The sequence below is a fragment of the Tigriopus californicus genome, chromosome 7 (genome assembly GCF_007210705.1).
Source record: "Tigriopus californicus strain San Diego chromosome 7, Tcal_SD_v2.1, whole genome shotgun sequence".
NCBI lineage: Eukaryota > Metazoa > Arthropoda > Copepoda > Harpacticoida > Harpacticidae > Tigriopus > Tigriopus californicus.
This window is the reverse complement of record NC_081446.1, coordinates 5928487-5953034: the sequence shown is the minus strand read 5'-3', so window position 1 is coordinate 5953034 and position 24548 is coordinate 5928487. Positions and strand designations below refer to the sequence as shown.

The 24548-nt window shown below is 43.0% G+C and overlaps 4 protein-coding genes across 4 annotated transcripts; 2 read left to right on the top strand and 2 right to left on the bottom strand.

The window, feature by feature from the left end:
• The first annotated feature begins 1510 nt into the window (after positions 1–1510).
• LOC131883565 (uncharacterized) lies at positions 1511–3431 on the top strand. Its single transcript, XM_059231066.1, has 4 exons — positions 1511–1657; positions 2543–2745; positions 2811–3141; positions 3202–3431. Exons 1-4 carry the CDS (start codon positions 1576–1578, stop codon positions 3429–3431), a joined length of 846 nt encoding a protein of 281 aa, XP_059087049.1. The 5' UTR covers positions 1511–1575.
• Positions 3167–6958, bottom strand: LOC131883564 (uncharacterized). Its single transcript, XM_059231065.1, has 5 exons — positions 5609–6958; positions 5211–5427; positions 4952–5132; positions 3825–4869; positions 3167–3748 (listed from the first exon to the last, which is right to left on the bottom strand). The coding sequence occupies exons 1-5, from the start codon at positions 6581–6583 to the stop codon at positions 3587–3589; spliced, it is 2580 nt and encodes an 859-aa protein (XP_059087048.1). The 5' UTR covers positions 6584–6958; the 3' UTR covers positions 3167–3586.
• Positions 6959–7875: 917 nt separating this feature from the next.
• Positions 7876–12082, top strand: LOC131883172 (U2 snRNP-associated SURP motif-containing protein-like). The gene is made up of 8 exons (XM_059230557.1): positions 7876–8331; positions 8447–9279; positions 9348–9630; positions 9796–9935; positions 10021–10177; positions 10505–11003; positions 11071–11364; positions 11448–12082. The coding sequence occupies exons 1-8, from the start codon at positions 8152–8154 to the stop codon at positions 11996–11998; spliced, it is 2937 nt and encodes a 978-aa protein (XP_059086540.1). The 5' UTR covers positions 7876–8151; the 3' UTR covers positions 11999–12082.
• On the bottom strand, positions 12070–18152 carry LOC131883173 (Golgi resident protein GCP60-like). The gene is made up of 6 exons (XM_059230558.1): positions 17821–18152; positions 14510–14651; positions 14128–14268; positions 13002–13615; positions 12581–12859; positions 12070–12513 (listed from the first exon to the last, which is right to left on the bottom strand). The coding sequence occupies exons 1-6, from the start codon at positions 17957–17959 to the stop codon at positions 12293–12295; spliced, it is 1536 nt and encodes a 511-aa protein (XP_059086541.1). The 5' UTR covers positions 17960–18152; the 3' UTR covers positions 12070–12292.
• Between the last annotated feature and the right edge of the window lie 6396 nt (positions 18153–24548).

Genomic DNA, 24548 nt, shown 5'->3' with positions numbered 1-24548 from the left:
GATATTAGTAAGGCCAATATTTTGAACAAACTGGTGGATTTTTATTTCCATAAAAACTGTCCATATGAAAGAGCAAAACTTGCGGATGAATATGGTCTTTATTGACAGCAAATTTGCACATAAATATGGTCTTTATTGACAGCAAATTTGCACAAAAATTTGCAAATAAACTTGTCAAAACATAGGCACTGACTCTTTTTGGGGGGATATAAAGGCTATTTTTGCCTTCCAAATCAAGTAATAGTCAATGAAAAGTAAACTTCTGTCGTAACACCTCTCAGGCGATAATTTGAACCTATAATACCTGGGGAGAAGTGGCTAGTTGTGATACCTTATTGGTAGAGCATCTGCTCTTTTGCTTAAAATTGCGAATCCTGGTTTGATCCCAGGCTAGCCAAGTCAAGCTTATTTGCAGTATTTAAACTACTTCATGAGTTGCTCAATACCGGCTTCACAGCCTTTGTAAATTGTTTCCAAGAAAAGCAAATGGTCGTACACGTCTTCAACAAATACCGTAGGGACGAACTCACCGGTTGTTTCGTCCACTAGTCAGGGATGAAAGGTCCTGACTTCTTGAATTCCCATGGTGAGTGGAAACATGGAACTTTTGACCCAAGGACTAGGTAAAAATACTTCGATTGCTCTCTGAGATGGAGAGCATTGGCTTCAATATCTTTGACCTATCTTAAGGCCTGTTGTTGTTACCCTTATTTAGGCATACAATATTCAATCGACTAAGGATACAAATTGCTAGCTACCTCTACTCCCCATTGGTCCCAGATCAATCTCGGTTGTCTGGCATACTGGCCAATCACTATCCTAGACTAAATGCGTCTATCAAAGTCGACCTCTGCTTTAGAGTCTAGCTACTGATTTCTGCTACAAGAATGATGAACTTTACATGCAGTTGAATACAAATCATTTGCTACCTCTACTCCCTACAATGCCAGAACGATCTCGGTCGTCTGGGAAGATCTAGAATACTCTTCAAGGCAAACTTTTTGCCTCATTGGCAGTGTTTTTAGTTCGTTCGTTTTATTTCATTCATCAAAAACAGACCGCCTATCAGCTGTCTTGCTCCGGTAAGAAAATGGGGGAATTGTTGGACCAGTGAAAAAAAGGACATAACATACATGAAATCAATGGTTTGATTATTACTATTCGATGTCTGGCGAGATGTTCCAACGGAGATGCTCGGATGACGTCCACTCGAACGGGATTGAAGGTCCACTAACAAAGTGACGAAGTGCTGTACTCAGACTCGCCACTGTCCCAGGTCCTCTTGCTCTTGTGCACGGCTTCCTGGGTTTCCTACAGTCTGCATCCGCTTCCCATTCTAACTAGATCTTTTATGAGAATCGAAGATTTATACGGCACACCGGTTAACGACTTTCCATTTCGCTTTCAGAGTCTCCCAACTTGTTCCGCTCATTTGATTCTGGGATTCAATTGGGCTCTCATGTAGAATGTGCAGCCCTAGCCAAAATACGGTTAGACCGTGTGGAACCCTCAGCCAAAACCAGCGCATTTGAATTTGAAGATGGCCTCTGTACTACTGGATCCGGTCTGGAGTATATGGATGCGATCATCGCCCGACCACACCCAATGGGGTCATCGGAAAATGGAATCTACTTCTTGACCTCCAAAAATCGATTATGTAAGGTTCGCGCACAGTTAGGCATGATGAATGAAAGGACAACGGTCTTTGTATAATTGCGGATATTCAAATGGTGCATAAACTCAGCTCATTAACGACTTCAACTAGCACAAAAAGATTTGACACGTTAGTAGATGCATACCTATCCTATTCATGAACATGAACATGTACATCAAATTTCATCTTTTTCTTACCAATAGCTTTGAAAACGTAATTTATACATAAACTGCATTTTCTCCATCCAAATAGACGATCTTTCAATCTTTCAATCTTTCTCCATACCTTTAGTATTGATGATTTATCCTTAAGTCATAATTAGGCTTAGGAAAGGAAGTTAAAATACTAAAACCTAGGTTTTTGCCTTTTTCGGTCTAATTTTCGACCAATTACCTAAGACACATGCATTTCTTTATTGGTTTAATTCTATTTCAACAAATGAGAAAATATGATAGCATCTTTTGGGCATGTTTTTAACGAGCTTAAGGTTTTTTTCCCCCTTTTTTAACAGATTTTACTGTTTTTCACCTTTTTATGACTGATTTTGCTACCTTTTTTTTAGGTTTGGTCATAATGTATCTTTGGACTTGTGCTTTAAAAGGATTGTCTGCAAGTCGAAATATCACCTCACTCATAGATTTCTAGACACTGGTTGTCGGACGACCGACCACTCGGCTGATAAAACAGTACAGTGGATGGTCTCCTGGGAATTGATTACAAACCGCTTTATTGTACTGTTTACCCAACCGAGTGGTCGGTCGTCCGACATCCAGTGTCTAGAAATCTATTCCTCACTCTATACTTCAAGACCCATTACTTACTTACTAATGTTTGCCTTTCACAGCAACCTCAAGCTTGCATAATGTTCCGAAACTGATAATCTTTTAGCTTCCGTCGAAAATGTGGGGATGATTTTCAATGTAATTCTGAATGAAGAGTTGGACTTTCACTACGGATACCACGTATTCTATAACCGCTTCCCCGGGTTCATTCGGCCACTCGATTCCGAGTTTGTTTTTACCATCCCATCTCCAGTCCAGACTTTCAACGGGCGTTATGGGATAGATTTTGTGAATGGTCCACACTATATTGTAAGCGTGCATGCATTCAAGTCAATTGCACCCATACACAGTCATAATCACGATTCTCATTCCAGTATCAATTACCAATGGTTACCTTAAAGGATTTCAGTATCTTTACTTGGTACAACTCGGGTCCGAATTCACCGGACAATGATTGCATCATGAGATTGGTCTCAACCAATACATCCAAGCAAATTGCTTCAATTCCCAACTTGGTCAGTATCATAGAGCTGTTTGTGGCTGAGAATGGCGTTTACGAATCCAGTCCAGGACCTGTGGCGGCGGTCGAGTTTTTTGACCGGCACAAAGATGTTTTGTTCCCTTTTCGGGCGTCTTCATCCTTGCCTAATGCCATTCCAACCAACCGGTGGGTTTACATTGGTGTGATAGTGGACCAAACGAATCGTGAGTGAAAGAAAGCGTGAGAGGGTTGGTAAAAACTAATTTCTTTCATTTAACTTTCAGAACAGATCAGTTTTTACATCAATGGAACATTGTTCAACAGTCAAGCGTTGGTACACAATCCAGGTCTGCCGTTGATCTTGGATTATGGTGGGATCAACATGCTGGAAATCGGACGGAACGCGTACAACATACCCTTCGATTCTCATCTAGGGTCGTTGTCGATCTTCAATCACGCTTTAAACTCTGTGGAAGTCTCCCAAGAATTCGTCAGGAGTTTCTTGGATGGCTGAAGAATGAAATACACCTCACTCACATTTAAACCGTCATATTTATTGAGGCTGTAGATGCGGTTACGCAAATCATGGAGCTTTCTTTCCTCTTGCTTTTCAAAGCATGTTCTGAGAGTGAGTTTGAGAGAGAGACTTGAGGTTTGATGTCGACGAGTTCATAGCATCACTTGGAGATAGTCGCAGCTGTGTGTGAGCAATTGGCACAAAGATTCAAATTCCTCGCTGCACAATTCACATTCATGAGCCTCTTGAGCCGTGTGATCCTCGTAGACTTTCGAATGGGCCAGGAGCTTCTGGCAGGTTTGGCATGTCACAGGCTGAAACAAAAATACACAACACATTTAGGGACCCGTCATGAAGAATTTTTCTATCACGATCAATTATCCAACTTACTGTTTTATCTTTCAACGGAGGATTTAACAAGACGACACTGATATTCTCACGTTCGTCTGAACTCTCGAGTTGATAATCTAAGCAACAATGAGGTCGCTTCGAGACAAATGTCTGCTTGCACTCAGGGCAATGGTAGGACGGGCAAGAAGCGTCTTCCCTATGCACTTCTAACTCATTCTCGGTCACGAAGCATGCCTTGCATTGAGGGCACCTCCGATGTATTGGGCGAGCCGGTTTTCGATCCTTGGGAGGATATATGGGATGCCCAAGGGGTAAACCGATGTCATCCCGTGGACTTACTCCAAAGCTTCGGCAACGCGACACATGAGATTGAATGTTTTCAAGATCATTGTCACAGTAACCACAGTAATGACATGTGAACGTGGCCGATTCCTTGTCACTGATCATGCATTGGTGGTTAAGGCTATCTGATTCTGGAACAGCTAAGCAATGCTGACATCGACCGTTCATCACTGCATTTTGCTTGCCGTCTGGCTCTTCACTCGAGGATTCTATCGCGTTTCGGAGATCGCCGTTTTCTTCCTGGTTGTTGTCATGATTCTCCAAGGGATCTTCAACTTCGTCCTCTTCGGCTTCATGATTAGGGCTCTGAGTATCATTGGCGGGAGACAGGCCAGATACCAAACCACCGCCCATCTCCTGATCATTAAGATCATCTTCACTCGTCTCAATTTTGATGTTAGGTCTGACGTCTTCAAGTTGATCCCCGTCTGCTGCATCCGTGATATCCATTGGTTCATCCTTAATCTTGGTTTGGAGACTCGAAGATTCGGAAATCTTCAAGAACCCATTGTTTTCGGATTCAGCTCGTTTCTGGAGTTTGGGATTGTCAACCAAAGGCACGATGGATCTTAACACGTCTTGGCAGATCGGACACACGTACTTGATGGACTTGTGGGTGAAAATTCTCAGCCGGATCTGGCAAGTGTGCGAAAAGGTTTCGCGGGGCTTGAAGAAGAACTTGTCGGTTCTTTCGAAGTGCCACGGGTTGATACACATCATCGAGACTTGGTAAAATGGAGATCTGAAAAGGCGTTGAGCTGTACTGCAGGATCGTTCTCAACGAACAAGGAAGTGCCTAGACTAATGCTAAAATGTGCACTTACGTTAGGGTTTTACATTCTTTTCTGGACGTAATGACCCAAGCATCGCTGTCGAGCCCGGTGCCATCGTACCGTCGGAAAAGGTGAAACAGGGTTAAAATGATACTGTAGGAGGAGCCTCGCGTGGGCTCAAAAAGGCCGGCGGCATCCTTGTCGAGAACCTTCAAAGGAATGCATCCGCAGTCTAAAGTGGAGTAGAATTGATCATTGGTTCAGGCCACATAATTAGGTGCATCGATGGTCGCTCAGGACCCCGCCTTACCGGCCCCATTTCCTCGTTGGGGTGACATGGCCACAGCGCGTAGAAGACGGTGCAAATCGACTCGTTTGAGTTTGAGAATGAGCGAAGTGTAAAGGTACTTTCGGTTTTCGTAGCTTTTCATGGCCGTGAAATTGGACCACAGGGCATTGGGCACAATAGCATTTTCGAAATGTTGGAACATTTCCGTCATGGACGAGGCGGGTATGGTCAAGGCTTCCTAAAACGACATGAAAATAAAGCGTGAGCATGAAGCTGGCTTCAGTTCAGCCATCAAAGCCTAGTTTTTGAAAGCCAAGGACTAACTCTTCGAACGAGAAAAGATCTGGCAAAGCATCATCTTTTCTTGGTCTAAAATTCACTCTTTAGCTTTGAAAAATTGGGTTCAGGTTCAGCCTTACATCATTGAGTGGACATGTGCATTCGGGATGACAAAAGACCGCATGCGGTTGGCCATTAACCAATTTGGTCGGTAGTGTGGATTTAGACACGGGTAGAGTAGGGACCACCGCTGGGCCTGAAGCCATAGTCGTCGAACCGGGATTGGCCATAATGGTAATGGGGCGTGTCACACCCGAGGGATCTTTGGCCATAATAGTAATCGGCTGCTGACCGCGAAGCAAACTTTGACCCCCACTGATGGCGGTGGGGAGGGCAGGGCGTGGGCCAGCCGTGGTCAAGCCGCTTGAGGTCAGTACCACCGGAGATTTGGACGTGGCGGGAGCCAGAGGTCTCGGGCGTTGGCCCAAAATAGTCTTGACCGGCTGGAGCCCGCCCACAGAACCGCCCGTTTGATTGCTGAGCAAACTTTCCTTGGCAATGGCCACTTTAGCGCCGGGCTGAAGTTGCAGCACCGTGGGTTTGTAATTGGGTCCCTTGGGCGGAGGATGATCCGGCAACTGGATGATTTGGCCCACACCCGGTACTTGGACCAATTTGCCGCCGGGTGGCAAATATATCGTTTGGGGTTTATTGGAATCATTTTGCACGAATTTCCGTTGCCCGCCCGGTCCTTCTTGGGCCGAATTTTGAATGAGCCGCTGCAATGACGACAAAGGCGCGGGCGTGACGGCGGCACCCGTGGCCGTGACTGGACCGGCTTTGGGCGTGACACTGCCTCCGATCGGGAGAGTAGCCTGAGCGATATTAACCTGGCCGGTCAAACTGGGCGTGGCCGTGGTGAGCGTGATGGGCGTATCTTTGATCAAGATCTTGCTATTGGTTTTCTTGAGGAACCGCAGATACTCGATGACCTCAATCAACACCTCGACGGCTGATAATTGCGGACCTTGGAGCCGCAGATTTTCGGGCAATTCCCGGTAGAGCTCTAATAAGACTTGGTTGAATGTGGCCACGTCGCTGTAGTCGAACTTCATGATGAACAGCCACGGGCCCACCTCCTGAGGCCACCACCACCAAAACGCACCCCGAAACCAACCCGGTGAGCCAACCAATAACCAATGGCCGGCAAACGCTCGGTCTCACGGGCTGGGCGGAGACTGGGCGGGATTTGGGGCGGGATTCAAACCCTCAACAGCAATAATAATCACAACACCGCTGTCTCGATCATACCATGGCTGTGGATGGGTGTGGGAGTACGGGCGACGGGCCTGGCGACGGGCCTGGCGACTCCGGGTCAATCCTGGGTCCGTTGGTGGGTTTATTGCGTTTATTGGTCTAACTTGGTCTGATCGAGCTCAAGCAACTCGTTTTTCCCAAATTTCCCCTCCAAAAGACAGGCAGGCCATCAGGGTGCCCAATTTGGGCGTAACTGCTCAAAATAGAAGCCGGATTGGGGCGGGGGCTGGACTTGGGCCTCGTGTGATAGGCTGATTAGGCTGAACTGGTTGGCTCGGCCTAGTTAAGGAGGCTCAGCTGTCGTTGGGCCATCCGCGGTTTAGCGTTGAAAAACAACAAAAAAAATATATGAATCAAGTGGCAATATCAGGCTATATATTTCGATCTCGATAGGTGAGGCTCATTCATGAGCGAAGATGAAGCGGTGGATTTAGTTTTTGAAACTGTGGAATTTTCATAATGTTAAAATTTGAAGATGAACTGGTTGTTGTTGTTGGGCTGGTGATGTACATCTCGATAGGGTCACGTATGTGGTCTGGTACGAGCGGCTCCAGGAGCAGGTTGGGTGATTCACGGGACAGAGGCATAGGACGGAGGTCACCCTGTTCCAAGCTGAAGGGAAAAGGAGGGTGGCCACTAGTGGAGCTGAAAGGCCGCGTGGACCGTGGTTCGCTCAATGCGTGATTTTTTTAATATTTTTGATGGCGTACCACACACCAGTTAATTAACAAATCAGCCCCATCAGTCACACATTCACCGGATGTAAACGCGATACTCGGACATGTTTTACCCGACCCTAGGAAGTCCACTGATGGCAGTTCATGATGAGTTCAGTGACGACAATTTAGAAACAGCTGAGGGTCGCAACAATAACCATCCTTAAATGTCATGCTCCCATTCCTATCATTCAAGATCATGAATGTGGCTCCATAGCCCTATACACCATGCTGTCATTAGATATTGTCCCAAATCAGGCGAAACTTCGCCATCGCACATCAAGTCCTCATCTTTCCCCAGCACTTTGATCCATCCCAGTCCATCTATGGACTCCTCCCTCATGCATTGATCCTTAGTGGCAACACTGAGCAGCTCAGCTTGTGTTATTGTTGTGTTGGTGCATTGATGATTGTTGGCTGCTTGTGGATTAGTGGCCTGTGGCTTAAAGCATTCATTCCACGGGTTGACCCGGCCGCCCGCACGCCCGCACGCTCATATACCCGGTCTAGACCATCCATCTGTAGATCTGGGTGTCCCGCCCAATTGAATACGAAGACCCGGAACGGCCCTGTGGGCGGTTAGTGTGACATTGGACCCGGTCCGGCCGGCGGGTGGATCTGCTCTACTAACTGATCCACCCCGATTCAGGATGGCCGGATCGACGGGCCACTCCTCGACGTCGTCGTCGGCCTCGTCGTCGGGGTTCTTAAAACATCTCCAGGAGTCCAAGTTAAAGTCGTTTAGTATCGGAACCATGGGCAAACGGACTCTCTCCAAACGCGAGCAAGATGAGCTCCGGAAGAAGCAGGAACAAGATGAAGTGGGCAAGGTAAGCACGCTCACTCGCTCACTCGCTCACTCACAAATGTTCCCTTGAGACTGGGATCATAGGTGTGTGCCGTCTTGAGCCCCGGCCAAGCTGATGTCTTCCATTGATATTTCAGGTGTATAAAGAGTTCGTGTCGACTTTTGAGGATCATCCCTCAAGCAAGGTCAATAAAACTTGGGTCAAGGCCGGGACGTTCAATGCCGGCAATCGGAAAGAGGACTTTACTGAAAAGGGTAAATTGTATCAGCCGGCCTCACGGATGGATTCGGGGGCCAGGTCGGATCTAGCGGAATCGTCGGCCTTAGATGGCCGGACCAAAAGACCCGAAAAGCCCGGAAAGAAGAAGGAAAAAGAGAAGAAGAAAAGCAATCTCGAGATCTTCAAGGAAGAACTCAAGGCCATTCAAGAGGAACGGGAGGAGCGCCATCGAGTCAAGAATATGATTCGATCTGGGGCCGTGCCTCCTTCGGCCTTGAATAGTACGGGATCGAGTGGGAGTGTCAATCGTGAATTAAGTTTGGCCGAATCGGCCGCCAGTAAAGATGGGTTGCCCGGTTCCCATGATACCGGCGATCCCAACACGACCAATCTGTATTTGGGCAATCTCAGTCCGAGACTCACGGAACAGCAAATGATGGAGCTCTTTGGAAAATACGGGCCTTTGGCCTCGATAAAGATTATGTGGCCCCGCACCGAAGACGAAAAATCGCGCGGCCGCAACTGCGGCTTTGTCGCCTATATGAGTCGCATTGACGGTGAACGAGCCTTAACCAATTTATCGGGTCAGATGATCGACGGGCACGAGATGCGCATGGGTTGGGGTAAACCTGTGCCTATTCCTCTTCACCCAATCTACGTCCCGCCTCCGTTATTGAAACTCACCCTACCTCCGCCCCCCAGTGGGTTACCCTTCAATGCTCAACCCAATTCGAAAAAGGACGCAGACACGTAAGAACTGGACCCCGACCGAATCGACTCTGTATTTGACAAGTTCCGTATTTCGTTTTATGCTCTAGATGGAATATTGGTAAGGGCCCATTGCCCGGTCCAAGTAGCGAGCGGACGCAGGAATCGTTCGATAAGCTCTTGTACCGTTCCACGGTGAAAGTGGTCATTCCTACTGATCGAACTGTGCTCTGCCTCATTAATCGCATGGTCGAATTTGTCATTCGCGAAGGTCCAATGTTCGAGGCCATGATCATGAATCGCGAGTTGAGCAATCCCAATTTCGCCTTCTTATTTGAGAACAAGTCGCCCGAACACGTCTACTATCGTTGGCGATTGTACAGTCTCATGCAGGTGAGTTAACCTTTATCAAGCCAATGTGAAAGGATTTCTGCTGTGCTGGTAGGGGAGCTCTCATCAGAAAAGTAACTTTTGATCACCACGATCGAATGAGATCCCTGGTCGGTCTGATTTACCATGATCGAGCGAGCATCTTTCAAACTTGCTCGAAATTTCTAGGGCGATAGCAAAGACCATTGGGGTATGGAGCCCTTCCGAATGTTCAAAGGAGGGTCAATGTGGAAACCTCCCATAATGAATATCTTTACTGCTGGAATGCCGGATCACCTGGTTGAAGAGGAAGAGGAGCACAATTTTGTGTAAGTACTTGTTTTAAATCCCTCTTTCAAAATATTGGCGCGTAGGAAAAGTTTCTCATTTTGACTTTTTCTTCAATTCCCAAAGATCCCGTGATAGAGAATCCAAGTCTCGAAAAGACTCTGAAAACGACAAGAGCTCCTCAAAGTCAAGTCGTCGTGGTCTGTCCAATTCTCAACGCGATCGGTTTGAGGATATGTTGAGAACATTGTATCCCGACCGAAACCCAATTGCCGAAACCATGGTAATATTTACATCTTGCTTTGTCGTTGCATTTACATCCAGTGGGAACCAAATGGGTTGAATAGGAGTATGCTTACTCATTGGCTTATGCACGATAAGTGTTATGCCTCTGATTCTTTTTTAATACAGTTCTTGCGAGCAAGGAAATATGGTATTAAGATAGTGATCCCTTCGGTCCTGGGGAAAGCAGATGGTAAGTGGAAGGAGATTAGACGAGTGTCGATGCAAATATGGACTTAGACTCTATACCTACATCTAATAGTTGAGGAATCATTTACGAGGAAATGTTTTGCAAAGTCCTTCCTGAACTTATCGTTTATCTCGACAGGTTTGGTGTCTTGAACACGCCGACGCTTGGGAAGAGATCGTGGATTGTGTCTCAGAAGCATTGTCAGCTTTAGAAACCTCACCTGCCAAAAAGATTGCTCGGTTATACCTGATCTCAGACATCCTCCACAACTGTAGCGTGAAGGGCGTGCCCAATGTGTCGTATTATCGGAAAGGGTTTCAAGCCAAGTTGCCGGATATCTTCCACGACCTGGCCAAATATCAAAAAGCAATCGATTCTCGCATGAAAGCAGAGGCATTTAAAGAACGAGTCACGGGCTGCTTCAGAGCATGGGAGGACTGGGCTCTGTATCCGCAGGATTTCCTGATCAAACTGCAGAACATATTCTTGGGATTGATCGGGAGTGGCAACACCTCTGACTCTGACGGAGAAAATGGTAAGAAAGGTTCCGACGAAGCCAATAGCGATGATGAAGACGATGACGACGTGGATGGAATGCCCCTAGATGGGGCAGCCCTTCTTAAGTCCGCCCAAAAAGGTGAGCGAGCCCTGGAATCTTTGGGGGTTTCGAGACTATCTCAAGTGCTTTATCTCTCTCATTCCAGGAAAAGGATTCAAACGAAGGAAAGACGGCTCTGATGATTCAGATGTGGACGGCACTCCCATCAAGGATGGAAAATTCTCGTCGCGAAACAGTGGTCTATCTGGCACTCCGAAGGCGGGTGGGGGAGCAGCTCCAGCTGGATTTGTTCCTTCAAAGTGGGAAACCGTACATCCTGATGAAGTCCAAGCTCAAGCGGTCACATCAAAATGGGAACTATTTGATCAGGATGAGGAACTCGAAAAGCGAAAAAGGCGCGGAATCACAGACCCGGACGACGATGACGACGATTTAGATGGTATTATTTTTTGAAAGGACTTATTATATTTGCACATGAGCATGGGGAGTGCTTTTTCTGATGCCGCTCATTCTCTCGGGTAGGTGAGCCCTTGGGAGGAACGCCCCTGGATGCGCGAGCTATCGAAGACAGACGCGTCAAGCTACGGGAAATCGAGCTCAAAGTTATTCAATACCAAGATGAGCTGGAATCGGGGCGCATCACTCGAAAACCAGGCTGGACTATCTCGGAGCAGGTGGAGCTGTTTCGGAAAAAGCTTCGGAAACAGACATTGTCTGGGAAAGTGAATAACGGGAGCGATACTGCTGGATCGGGAGATGACACCGACGAACAAAGGACTCGAACTCCCCGTGGAAATCGCGATGACACGGATGATTCCCTGGCAGGCAGCCACACCTCTAGGAGAAAAAAGAAAAGCAAACGATCGCGCAGAAGCTCAAGCTCTTCGCGATCTCGCTCTCGCTCTCGAGAAAGAGGTGGTCGAAAACGTAGCCGATCACGAAAACGCCATAGGAAAAGCTCGAGCTCAAGTTCAGAAGAACGACGACCAATGTCATCCTCATCCTCCAAGCGCGATCGGAGATCGAGGTCAAAATCCCCCAAACGACACAAAAAGAAGAGTGGTCGTCGGTAGATTCGTTATTTGTTTTTATCTCGTTCATCGATTGTTTGATGCTCCACCATAATAAAACGACCTATGGCCTCTTCTCGCACAAAACAGGCTCTGACCGATGGTTTTATTGTGTACCAAAATATCATGTTCACTAGCCACACTTTGAGGTTGTGTAGCCAAAAGATGCAACAAAGTAGATTCCAACTTGAAGTCAAGCCTGTTGTGGATGTAAAATTTCATACAAATAACACAAAACACACAAGGGTTTCGAGGTGAAATCGAAAAAAAAATGGGCGAACAACCAACCATCACTTCCTATTTCGTGTAATACACCCGGTAGTAGAGTGTTTTCGATCTCCATAGAGAATAGGTGTTATCGAATTTCAACAGATAAACGCCCTGAGCTGGATATGGATGCGTTCCCGCATAAACCTCTTTATGACAATCGCGACGAAAGATGGGCACAACTACCGAAGTGGGTGGGCCCTTGTCCACCAGAGCGGCCGTGCTCCCAGTCTCGGGGTCACCATTTTCATCTATCATAAGAAAATTCAACTGAAGGAAGACAAGATCGAGACCGACTGGAACGTTTGTTAGATTTACCCAAATACTCATCGTCTAGGTCCTCATCTTCGGAATCAGAAACATGGATGGAGACTTCGGTCTCATCAGTTTTGTTCCATTCGAAGAATACGCCAAATGCAATGTCGTAACTATCGGTGGCAAATTCCCAAAAGAGAGCTGTCCCGTCCTCTGCAGTTGGCACTCGAATCGTGACCGTTTCGCCGTGGCCCACTTTAAATATCCCGTCGCCACCATCGGTGCGAATGCGATCCTTGAACTCGGTCAATTCCTTTTTCGTCCACATATTCGCAGGGGGAACTAGAAAGAACAAAGGAACCTTTTAACAAGAAGAAAAAATGGACATCGATTATTCGTTTAAAAAACTTCATTTCAGATGACTGTCCAAATTGAACAATATGCCCATAAAAGATAAGATCACCTTTATGGCAGATTTTAGTACCTTCGTCTATTTCTTGATCCTCGCAATAACCGCAATCCTCGCCGCAAGGACCTTCCTCGTCGTCCTCTTGGTGTCCCTGGGAGTCATGATCGGAGTCCGGACCATCGCTTAGATCGCCAGACGGCCCCAATTTCATTGCGTCCATGCCATTGACTAAAGTCACCTCCGGAGTATCCATCAAAGGATGAATAGCCTCTCCGTGCAGGTGTTGTTGACGATTCGGGTGATGCTGGCGATATTGAAGATCGTCATGGCTGGCCGTATCCGTGGAAGCCGTATCATTGGTAGGAGTACCATCACCCGCATTCACCCCATTAGCGGCCATGGTGCTGCTTACGTGGTTCTCCATTTGCTGCTGATAGATCTGTTGCATGTATTGGTAGTAATGCTGCTCTTGCAACTGCCGGATTAGCACGGCTTGCTGGTCCGGATTATTTGGGTACTGCTGCTCAGCGTAAGCACGAAACTGCGTGAACGTCTGCTTGTTGAGAGCATCTTGGATCTGCCTCCTCTGGTCCTCTTGTCGTTGGCGCTCAAGGTGAGCTAGTCTCTCGGCCTCGAGCGTGGCCTTCTGTCTCTCGTCCAAGGTCTCTTGTTCGAGCCTCTTCTGCTGCCTGCAAGCAAATTGAATACCGTGTACCGGTCTGTCTTCTCTATATCAAGTGAAAGGGAAAGCCCAATAAAACAGTGGGAGAAGAAGAGAGGATAGGAGCGGAGGAGGGCCTAGGAACGTTTTCATCCTGGCGTCGACTTCCCTTTTCCTTTTTTTACTGAACTCTAAAGAGTGAACGGTTGAAAGGAAGAGAGACCCGAAAGGGCTCTTGTGGTAAAACTAATCGCCAAGAAATTGATGAGTCTCAATGACCCGACACGATGCATATTTGTTCAAGAGAAATAGGTTGGCTCCAATGGCCTTTGATGGTTGAATGCGAAGAAAAATTAGCCGACGGAATCACCTAGAAATAGATTCCCTCACACATTCCACTTCAACAACGTTTTTCAAATCATGCTAGACGGTTGGATTCATGGTTTCTATTAAAAGCTGAGCTTTCGAAAGGCAATGAAAATAGTCCGATTGATCTATGGCAATTGCCCAAAGTCATTCAAGACTTGCCCAAGAACTCACATGTTCTCCATTTCTTTCTCCTCGGCCTGCTGTTGAGCCTCCAAAAATGGTTTAACCATAGGCATGAGCTCCTCGACTTGGCTAATGAATTGCCGCATTGCATCGTCCTGGCTCATTTCTCCCAAGGTCAACCATGCATTCCTGGAAATCACAATAAGTGTCATCATCTCCAATGAAAATATATTTTACTATATTTCACACTCCTTTTTTTTCTAACATGAGCTGTTTTTCCTTGCTGCCACCAATTAGAACGTACGCGTACCTAACAAGAAGGATGCGTGATTCATAGCACATCAAAAAAAGACCTACTCAATATTTGTTCCACAATTTGTTGTTTGATAAGGAGAAAAACCAAACTTGATGATGACCATAACGAGCTCACCTCCGATCTTTCCCGATGACATCAAAAGCACCCACAGGCTCCACATTGGCTTGACTGCATGGACCATGGACCACTTGTTGTGTATAAGCCACGAGCATCAATTTGGCTTGGTAAGGAAGGGATACGGATTTGCCTGCATTTTCTGAAAACAACAGAGAACATTTAAACGGGGGAAGTTCCGTCAAAAAAACTTCAGCAAATACAGGGACACTTTCGTCGTTACGCGTTATGCTACGAAGTCAAATTTCCCGGAAGTCTTGAAAATGTTCCAAATTAGTCACCATATTCAAGGCTTCCTGACTCAATTTTAGCATCCTCAGACTTATTGAAAAGATGAAAGAATCGGATTTCCCTATTAGCAGTTTGAAGAACAAATTGTGAAAGAAAAGAGTTCTTATGTTTGATTCTTTTAAAAAATACATCCTACCAAAATCTCTTTTAAAGTGTTGACCTTTTTGGTACCTACTTAAGGATCGACGCCTTTCGTTATCTACGCGAGAACCGCTCCTTTAGATGGATGTGATAAATATGCGACTGTTTGTGCAAGGAATTTAAAATCATCAAAGTGATTAGTTAACTTTAATACTAATCGTTTTGGAAGGTCAAAATATTCCGAGGAAACTTTTGCTTCGTTCAAATGATCGTCTGATCTTTTCATATTCATTCAATAATATGATATTTTTCGCTCCTACGTAGATTCTTCTCCTTTTATCGATATTCACACCCTTTTGTCTTTGAAATAGAACTTAGTTTAAGCAACGAAAGCTTTACAAGCTTTTCAAAAAATACTCAAAATGCTGCAAACGTATGCCGAGGATAATGATACCGAGAAATAAGCACTCATCTTTCCAGGATGCTACCATATATTTGTACTAGGAATTAAGCAGGGCTTTAGGTCACGGATCTTATCGAGGCATCCTTAAAAGAACAACGTCGGCCCATAGAGCTCATTCTCACTCATATGACGGGCCCGGATCTGAATTTGGGATTGGTCAGGACAGAGGAACTACTCTAACGCCAAGGTAGTTGGTTATTCGGACAGGACCTGATTCTTCAACCACTGGCCAACAAAATTGGCTTGCCACACTTCAAACTCTTATCCTTCTTATGACAATGCTCTTATTTATGCAGTACAAATAAACTGAGCATTTTCCCGTGGTCGGTCATTGGACGTTTGATAACGATTTGAACTTAGGGTATCAAATCTTATCGACATTATTGGGTGGTCTGAATGGAACAAACGATGGCATGAGGAACGATTAAAAGACGAATTTGACTCAGAGTCGGGAAATACCCTAAGACCAATCCGAAGCAACGTCGTCCAGCATCAAAGCAGCTCTTCAAACCTCGGACAAGATGGGAGTTTCCTTTTTATGCTCAAGGAAATATTTCAAAATTGACGAAATTAGTTTGGAAAAAATATAAGTCTTTTTTTTCAGCCACATACATCGTTATAGGTTTGCAAGAGGTTGCGAAATAAATTGATATCTCTGAAGAACTCAACTACACTTAAAATTCCAGTTTCAACGTTACCTGGCAACAACAACACTACATACAAATACACATACCTGAGAGAGGAAACTCTAGTTAGAAACCAGCTTGAGTTGGAGTGTGAATCACGCAAATTGAATTGCTGATACGTAAAGAAACAAGTTAATGTGAAAGTGAAAATCTTTCCAGACACGAAAATAAAAGGGATCGCCAAAGGGAAAGTTACAGCTAAAAAGAGTTCAACATAAGAACTGGCTCGATATAACTGAATAGAGTTAATGATCAAATATGCGGCGTATTTGTTGGAAAGTACTCATCAATTATTCAGATGAGACATCGTTTCCTTCGAAGCACAATAGTCGCAGTTTTTGGGTACGCACTTGCCCATCATGTTTTCCAATAAGCAAACTCCTTAAGTAATCATAGGAGGGTGGGTTTCAGGGCCAGAATGCATGCATTTGGAGTACACCAAGGTATATAGAGAAACAGGAGTACACCAAAGAGCAAATTAACCATTTGGGATTGTACAGGCAAGTCTTTGTTTCTCCATGTAAGGCCAGTTAAAAAGATGTCAGTTTCTCTGCAGTAATATTTTATCAAATGCTAGTCAAGCCAAGTGGACGAAGTCAGAAAAACATCTGTCTGGATTGCAATTCATAGGCAGTTCTGGTTACCTCAAAAATTAAATCATTTTTTAGAGCTTTAGTCGCTGGCAAATCAAAGGTCTAATGAAAATTCATTTTTTTGGCAAATCGTGAAGGAAAAATAGCAAAGCCTTTGCACTGGGACAATCACAATAAGTTCCATATGCTTTGACCGATGGAATGGTTAGGAACTAAATTGAATTATTTTGTGTTATTGTCTTACGGACGGCACTTATTACAAAGGCTACTTTTCTGGCACTTTGTCTCATACTTGAGATCCTGCAATGATTACTCAATGATGCCAGATTATTACTGAATCATTACTTTTAAGTTTCGTCATGGGGCCTTCCTCTATTATCTGTTGGAACAAAAGTTGTCTTCAACTCATTTAATGTCACAAAACCAAATCTAGATGTGTTTGCGCCTTGACGAAAAAGCCAAGACATATTACCAAGGAAATAGCTATGTGACGATTTACATATCTTTAACAAATATTTCCATTGATTAATGACCATCTCCATATGTTCAGACTTGTAAGCAAATGAGAGAATGCTCGGATCTCAAGCTTAAAAAACGTATTGATAGATTAGGGCTTTCTAGATATTTTGGGTCAAGATACAAGAAGCATGCTCTAACCAGCTTTGATCTGTGCTCAAAACACTTCTGTTAACATTCTGTATTCTGAGTGTTAGATCATGTATCAACAACGGTGATGGAATATGCATATTGGTTCTTACAACAGAAAATGGCATCCAAACTTCGTCCTCGTCTTAGCTCGGGAATAGAAGTATTTTACTCTTTAGCTCGTGAATATGAGGTCAGCTTTGTTATTCAAATTTGATTCCGATCTACCCAACAATGACTCCATGCCTGACAGAAAGGATGATCGAAGAGCATATCCCCCTTCTGGAGCCTTTGGCACAGCATTTAAGGCCTCAAAGGTTCACCTTCGACGTGTTGGCCATAAATCCGACTGTCTCTTGGGAACACGGTCAGTACGTAGAAAAGTAAGGGGTTTGTTGCTAAATTTAGCTAGCTATGATTGCCCGTATTTTGTATTTATTGTTTACCTTCAGACCTTGCTCCGAAATATCTGCAAGGTGTTTAGTCTCGTCAAGCCTTTCTATAGCTTTCACGTATTTCCAATTTGGCTCGTCAGGTCACTGACTGGCTCACCTTTATAGAATTTGATCACTTTTCGGTAGATAGACTTGAGCTCAGCGACATTGTCCTTGGGCGATGTTTCATTGGTCTCGGCCTTCTCCGATCCCTTCGAGTCGTTCGTGTCATTTTCGGCTACCACGGGCTCACTCATCCTGCTCGGAATTGAATCTAATACTCGGGCCTCAAGACGGCTACCAGACCGTGGCACAAGCACAATGGTACAGTGGTCACTTAATCCTTTCGTACAGAGGGATCAGACATCTGTTCCAATGCCTAACAAACAACAGTGTTCAACTGGGATTCTTCGATCTAGAGGGCGACTAAGTAAGTAAGTAAGTCCTCGATTGATGACGAGGGTAAACTGTGGGCAGTCTTGCCACATTGAAATAACGCTTTGGTCAGATAATTGATTCGTGGTCTGCTGAATCATTCAAAGCAACTTTGACGTTTCAGAAAGATAAATTTTATATAGCATGGGCATTTTTCTTTTCTTTTCATCAATATAAAGGCATTAGCTGTCTCGAGTATAGGTTCGAAAGTGGGTAATATTCGAATGGCTATGGTGGGATGGGCATTTTTGAGTTTGTCTGAGCTGCCAGCTCTTTTCAGAGGTTGAGAAGACATCCGAACAGCTGAATGGAAGAAAATGACGGGAAATTTGAATTTACTTGAGCTTTTTGGATTGACTTTGTGGGAGTGCCTACGTCAGAATTCTTTCAATCTGGTTTGAAAAAAGGTCATCATTCATCATTTTGAATGTTGGATTGAAACTTCTCAAACAGACTTGACCAAGACAAACAAGGTTGTTAACCATGATCCTTGGCCATCGAAACTTTTTGTCAAACAAACAACAATCTGAACCCAGACATAACTAGTACATATATAGTCATTTTAAGAGGGAAATTGCCCAAAATTCATCCGGTGGCGTCCACTTCAACAATTTTGTTATCCAATCATTCTGTCGAAATCCTCCCTTGCAGTTCTCTTCTTAGGCGTTAGAGGTTCCGAAAAGGGTTATATATCCCAATATTCGTGCATGTGTGACCATTTCTGATCATTGTGCCCGATTTTGATATATTCAAGAAACTAACGTAACTTTAGTCGCTTATCTGTTCAACCGCTTACCGTTGCATAATGCAAGATGATTGCAGAAATCAAGAATTGTGCCAGAGTTGGCTCTGTTTTGCTCTCTAGTTATAAAGTCACTAAGCCTGCCATACTGGCCAGGTTTCTTTTCAGATGGCAATGCTAGCTCGTGCTAAATTGATTCTGAAAAATGCTAATTGAAGTTCTAAGATGTTAGAACAATGCTACTTCCTAAGAAAAACAAATCTTCTATGGTGGTCATAAAAGATTTCAGTTTCAAAATTCAATTAGGTTTGCCACTCTTTGACAGGGTATGTTCAGGAATTTTTTTTTTGAAATGTTTCACTTTCATTATTATTATTATTATTTCCCTTGTAGTTCCCTCGTTTTTCCTTTTTTTCTTCTTTTTGGTTATTCTTCAATTTTGGGCATTTTTTCAATAAAATAGTGAAATAATGCAAAAATGCTAGACAAGATTTCACGATGTTTCCATGCAAGTCATGCTAGTTAAAAAAAAATTTTGAAAAACAGCCTGAACCCTAGATTCACTTTTAAAGAGAGAGTGGTTGTTATTGTTAGTGCCCTATATTAGAAAAGGAACAGCGAGGTCAGCGCACCAATGCGGTTCAATCTTAAACCTTCAATTATTTTCCAAAACACAGAGTTTACATGGGTCCCAGATCCAAACCTAACATATCTTTGTAAATGTTACACCCTAGAACTAACCCTTAAGGCACAAAGTTACTCCTCAAGCATCATTAACTGCAATCACAGTAACTGCAAATTCAAGTTATGTATTTTTCATTAGAAAATGTAAAAAAAATGCTTCAACATTGGTGTTTAAAACTTTCGAAGTACATTTGACGGTGCCTGAAGGGTAACTGAAGCCATTTTTAACTCGTAGAACCACAACTTTTTTAATTTAAATGTGTTTGGTTTGGATCTGGGACCCATTGTTTTGGAAAGGAAAGGAAGGGTCAAAATTCCACGGCTATGGTGCGCGGAACTCACTGTCGTACTCTTTGAAGTACAGGGCCCTAGGTACTATCAACTACCAAAAGAATTTTTTTACCTTTAAATAGTTGCCCCTTACTCATTATTTTTTTCTCATCAGGCCAACCTTTCAGGTGAAAAGTTCAATCATAAAGAGAAACCACGAGTTAAAAGAATACGAGTTTTCTACCTAGATTGTAAAACAAGCCATGTACCTCCTAACATTTTTGGATGTCTAGTGACTTCTTCGATACACGAAATATGGTTTACCTTCTGCACTTTAGAGGGCGCTTTGTGAGTTATCCTATACCCAATCTTAACCAAATAAAGGGCCAATTGGGCTGATTCCTTTTTATTCAATTATTATGCGTTTGAGTTGTTTTTGACTAATTCTATCAAATATTTTGTCTAATTAGTGACCTAGGTCACATACTACCCGGAATAGAAATTGCCTTCATAGCATGTTACAAACAGTTTATTTAGTTTCCCACATTATTTGGGCCTGGGCTGTTGAGAAATAAGGATGTTATTCATGACCCTTAGGGCGTTGCACAAATGAGAACCCCCATTGGGCGTGATTCTATTAATTAGTTAGTTAGAGCACCCTTACACCTTGAGGCAAATATCCTCATAATGTGGATGCCAAAGCCAACATACGGTCATTAACACATGCACAGCTATTCAGAATATGCCCGTGCATTTTTTTCCACTTTTTCCTTTCTTATTGCTTTTTTGCAGTATTCAGTTCATTTGCATTTTTTGCATTTTTCCCGATTTTCAAATCCCAAAAGCTGACTTTTTCAGCTTTCCTTTTTTTCATTGAAAATTGTTTCAGCACATGTACAAACAAAACATCAAGTAGAAGACTTGATACCTCAATTAAAGTAGTTGACACTTTACTTAAGCATTACCACATTGCTATGTTCTGTGGCAAAATCATTTAAAATGCACCATAATGCTGGCTCTTTTTGTTGAAAGCAAACACAAAGGTGCAGTAACTTAGCGCATTTAACACCTTTACCCTTGTAAAAAAAACTGTGGTTTGATGGTTATTCAAGCACTTCGGCAGTTTTACAGGTCTAAAATTTATTAAATATTCTTTTTTACGACCCTACTGCTCATTGGATAGAGAAACCCCAATTTCATGTGCCTCTGATTAAAGGAAAATGAAATTTCTGTGCCAAATCCTACCTAGAGCTCATAAGTTTTTTGTATTTGGATGCTAGGGTCGGAGTGATGAGCCTCGCCCGGCCAGCGAAGCCAGGCATCACATCGTCCTTATAGTTTTTCCGATAGGCAGTGGCGTGTCCGTATCAGTGTTGGTTCTCCGTCTGTGGGCAGGGTTAGCGTCTAATAGCTTCCTTGAGAAAGGTCGGGGAGGAGATTCGAACCAGAAACCTCTCTCGGATACGGAAACTGCGCTAACCACCACACCACATCTCCTCCCAAAATGTATTTCCATGTTTTGACAAATCCTCCTATCATAATATAGTTCGCTTTAAAATTGCAGGACACAAATCAACCAAAACATCAATATTTTATTGAGCAGTAGTTTGTTTTCATAAGCGACACTGGTAATTTATTTGATAAAAAAAACTTAGATGAAGCTAAACCACATATTTCAAGACGATTATTTGATGCAATTATAAAACTTTGCCTTTTGCAAACAAATTTATAAAAGGAGAATTGTAAAGTCCTTCAATCATCCTGAAACACTTTGGCCACCTCTTTATTTTTCGTCTATTAGAATATAACATTTTGGCCTTTAAAAGATCGCTTTAAAATCAGGCTCCAGCGATAACAGGTTTTCAAGGTCGAAACATAAGAAATCAAATATTTTTCGTGGAAATCTACTTTCTCTTAACTAGTGTCACTCCCGAAACTTTTTAGTAATGTCCGGCATTTCGTGAAAAAAGTTAGAAAACGACGTTTCTTTTATAGGTCTTCATTGACATGCATTTGACTCTCAGCCCAGCATGAGAAACCAAATGTTGTTTGCTTTTGTCTGTTTGTTAACGAGTGAGATGGCATCTCTCTGTTAAGTTGTCCATTTGATTAAGGGTAGCCCTGTAATTAAGGTGGATACTTAATGTTATCAAACCTATTACTTATTGTTGCCTCTCAGTATGACCATTGAAACAGTCAAAGCATCAACTCTCGCTGCAATTTGAATATCAAAAAGGAGGACTCGGCTAGACTGGGATCAAACCAAGAGCAGCCAATTGGAAAATGGACAGGGCATTAGCCGTTCCTCAATAAAAGGAACGAATTACGGTTACAGTTACATTAGTCAAAAATAGTAATTCGTTACACAACCATTACTCGAAAAAGAAAAGTAATGGCGTTACTCGTTACAATGACTCAAACTAAAATTTTAGATGACCAATATTTTATGGTTTACCCCATCCAGACCATTCTTCTCAAAAGAAATGGAGTTTTTTGACTCAAGCAGTCCTAATGCATAACATTTGAAGATTTCTTGTTAACATTTTTGAATAATGAGCCTTGGCATTTAATCTTGGCATAATTGTTCAAAATGTATTGCATCATAATACTTTGAGGAGTCAAGATTGGGACCCTGGATGGGATAATGATTGTTAAAGGTTCGAAACAATTTTGCAAAATTCTAGATGGAAAACAGTAATAGACATTGTGAAGTCGGTAAAGTTTCTCTGTAAGAATTCCATCCTTTAAGTGAAGTGAAGTGAGGAGGCTTTGGAAAGTTGAAGCATCATATTCAAGCCAAGGAGACATTTTCCGTGGTTGAGTCCAACGGAATTAGATTGAGAAGATGTGCACACTAAAGTAGCAAATGCAATAAGATTCAAAACCAATAAAACCTTCAGAGCGGTTAAAAGCAAACAAAATTTTGAACCCAGACTTTCTTTGATCAAAATATGCTAGATGGAATTAGTAAAAATGGCAATTTCTGTTCAGCTTTAAGGTTCTTCAGCTGTCACGAGGTAAACGAAAAATTAAAGGCCGTTCTGGAAGCTGAAAAAGGACCGAGTAGCGAGTAATTCTTGTAGGTTTTGGGTCGTTACAATTACACAATTTCAAAAAGTAATGCAATTACAGTTCCTTTTTCGAGAAAAGGAACGAATTACTGTCATTTCGTTACTTGTAATTTCGTTACTAATGCCCTAAATGGATACTCAACCAGAACAATCGCTACCATTGCTGGCTAGCTTGGTTTGAGACTGTCGCCACTTCTGGAAACTTATCTCCACGCAGTAATGCTCATCAAACCAACTTCGTAAGAATTATGAAGCCGAATTAGCTTTTTCTGTCCTGAGGCTTACTGTTCCAGTAGTAGTAGTTGCAAGAGTGTAATCCAAATTACGTCGAATATGGACTTTAAGGATCTTCTAAAAAGGTTTAGGTCTGTCTGAAATCCCCTATCCGAAAATTCCATAGGTCTTTGGGGTTACATATACTGTTTCTCTATATATTGAACAAACGAATTGTTAATGCAAAGACTAGAATATCTTTTGAAAAAGAAAATGCTTGCTATTTTTTATGCACTAGTGAACTATTTGTTTCAGCTTTTCAGATATGAAAAATAAGTTGATGGGATGTGTTTTAAGATTCGTTTGTATTGATGCGGTCATCTAGTTTTATACCTACGTAAACATTTGTAATGTTAAGTGTATTTTGTATTTCCTCGAAATCGGTCATTTTTTTCTTTTAAATGCCGTTTAATCTGCACATTCGGATCAGATTTGGTGGCATGAATGTTGCTCATCTCGTGGATATAGTGTTTTGATCAAGAAGGCCTTCCTTCTATCTTAAAGTAAATTTACTTCATTTCAAGCACTGTTCTTCGACATACATTTTCAAAGCACTAATAATAATTAGAAGGCAGCTGATCCGACAATGTCCCACTATTCAAGACCTTGGCTTAAGTCCACTATTTCATGACTCCAGGTTGTGCATGCCTTTGATACAGATTGAAGATTTACAAATTTCTGTCCAAGTAGAGACTATGATAATTTTCGTGCTTATAATATTGTAAGGCCCAATTAAAAGAACTGTCTTGTCATTTTGAGCTATTGAGTTTATTCAAATAATAGACCACACGAGTATAGGGCCAGGTTGACAAAAAGAGTGTTCCAAGTTCACGAGATTAGGACGAAACAACCTACTCCATTGAAGCTATTGGGTTTTTGGAACCCGCTTGCACTGTTTCAGAATTATTCTTGTCGTCATTCCAATGAAGATCAGATTCGTTTTCTCGGTGACAAGAGAGTTGGGGTAACAGATAAGACCGTATCTGATTTCTCTCGTTTCAGAAAGTGAGCAAAGTTGCATATTTCTGGGCTCAAAGACTTCTTGGAGGGATTTGGGATATCAAGTGCTACTTCATCACGAAGGACTTTTTCTCTCGCGTTTCGCAACCAAAACTTGGCTACAAGAGGACGGCTAACGTACAAACATAGTAATTTGACATAAACACCTGATATTAAACGAGCAATAGATGTCACCCTAGACACATTTTCCTTCAACGTTTAGCCACAATTTTCACTAAGGACTGTCGTTTGAAAACGAACATAAGAGGGCCAGGGGGTAAGACATTCCATGGGATGAAACTCACAGATTTACATAATAGAAGTGAGTTTACTAAATAATTTTTTTTTTGAGGATTATCATTATAAAAGCCA

Excerpts from the sequence above, each read along its gene's own strand:
- LOC131883564 (XM_059231065.1), bottom strand. The coding sequence starts at position 6,583 with ATGAAGTTCGACTACAGCGACGTGGCCACATTCAACCAAGTCTTATTA. Across the intron at positions 5,133-5,210 it reads CCAACGAGGAAATGGGGCCG|ACTGCGGATGCATTCCTTTG; the intron begins GTAAGGCGGGGT and ends ACTCCACTTTAG. Across the intron at positions 3,749-3,824 it reads CTCCGTTGAAAGATAAAACA|CCTGTGACATGCCAAACCTG; the intron begins GTAAGTTGGATA and ends TTTTTGTTTCAG.
- LOC131883172 (XM_059230557.1), top strand. The coding sequence starts at position 8,152 with ATGGCCGGATCGACGGGCCACTCCTCGACGTCGTCGTCGGCCTCGTCG. Across the intron at positions 9,631-9,795 it reads GATTGTACAGTCTCATGCAG|GGCGATAGCAAAGACCATTG; the intron begins GTGAGTTAACCT and ends CGAAATTTCTAG. Across the intron at positions 11,004-11,070 it reads TCTTAAGTCCGCCCAAAAAG|GAAAAGGATTCAAACGAAGG; the intron begins GTGAGCGAGCCC and ends CTCTCATTCCAG.
- LOC131883173 (XM_059230558.1), bottom strand. The coding sequence starts at position 17,959 with ATGAGTGAGCCCGTGGTAGCCGAAAATGACACGAACGACTCGAAGGGA. Across the intron at positions 14,269-14,509 it reads GTCATCGGGAAAGATCGGAG|GAATGCATGGTTGACCTTGG; the intron begins GTGAGCTCGTTA and ends TGTGATTTCCAG. Across the intron at positions 12,860-13,001 it reads GGATCAAGAAATAGACGAAG|TTCCCCCTGCGAATATGTGG; the intron begins GTACTAAAATCT and ends TGTTCTTTCTAG.
- LOC131883565 (XM_059231066.1), top strand. The coding sequence starts at position 1,576 with ATGGATGCGATCATCGCCCGACCACACCCAATGGGGTCATCGGAAAAT. Across the intron at positions 1,658-2,542 it reads GACCTCCAAAAATCGATTAT|CTTCCGTCGAAAATGTGGGG; the intron begins GTAAGGTTCGCG and ends ATAATCTTTTAG. Across the intron at positions 3,142-3,201 it reads GATAGTGGACCAAACGAATC|AACAGATCAGTTTTTACATC; the intron begins GTGAGTGAAAGA and ends TTTAACTTTCAG.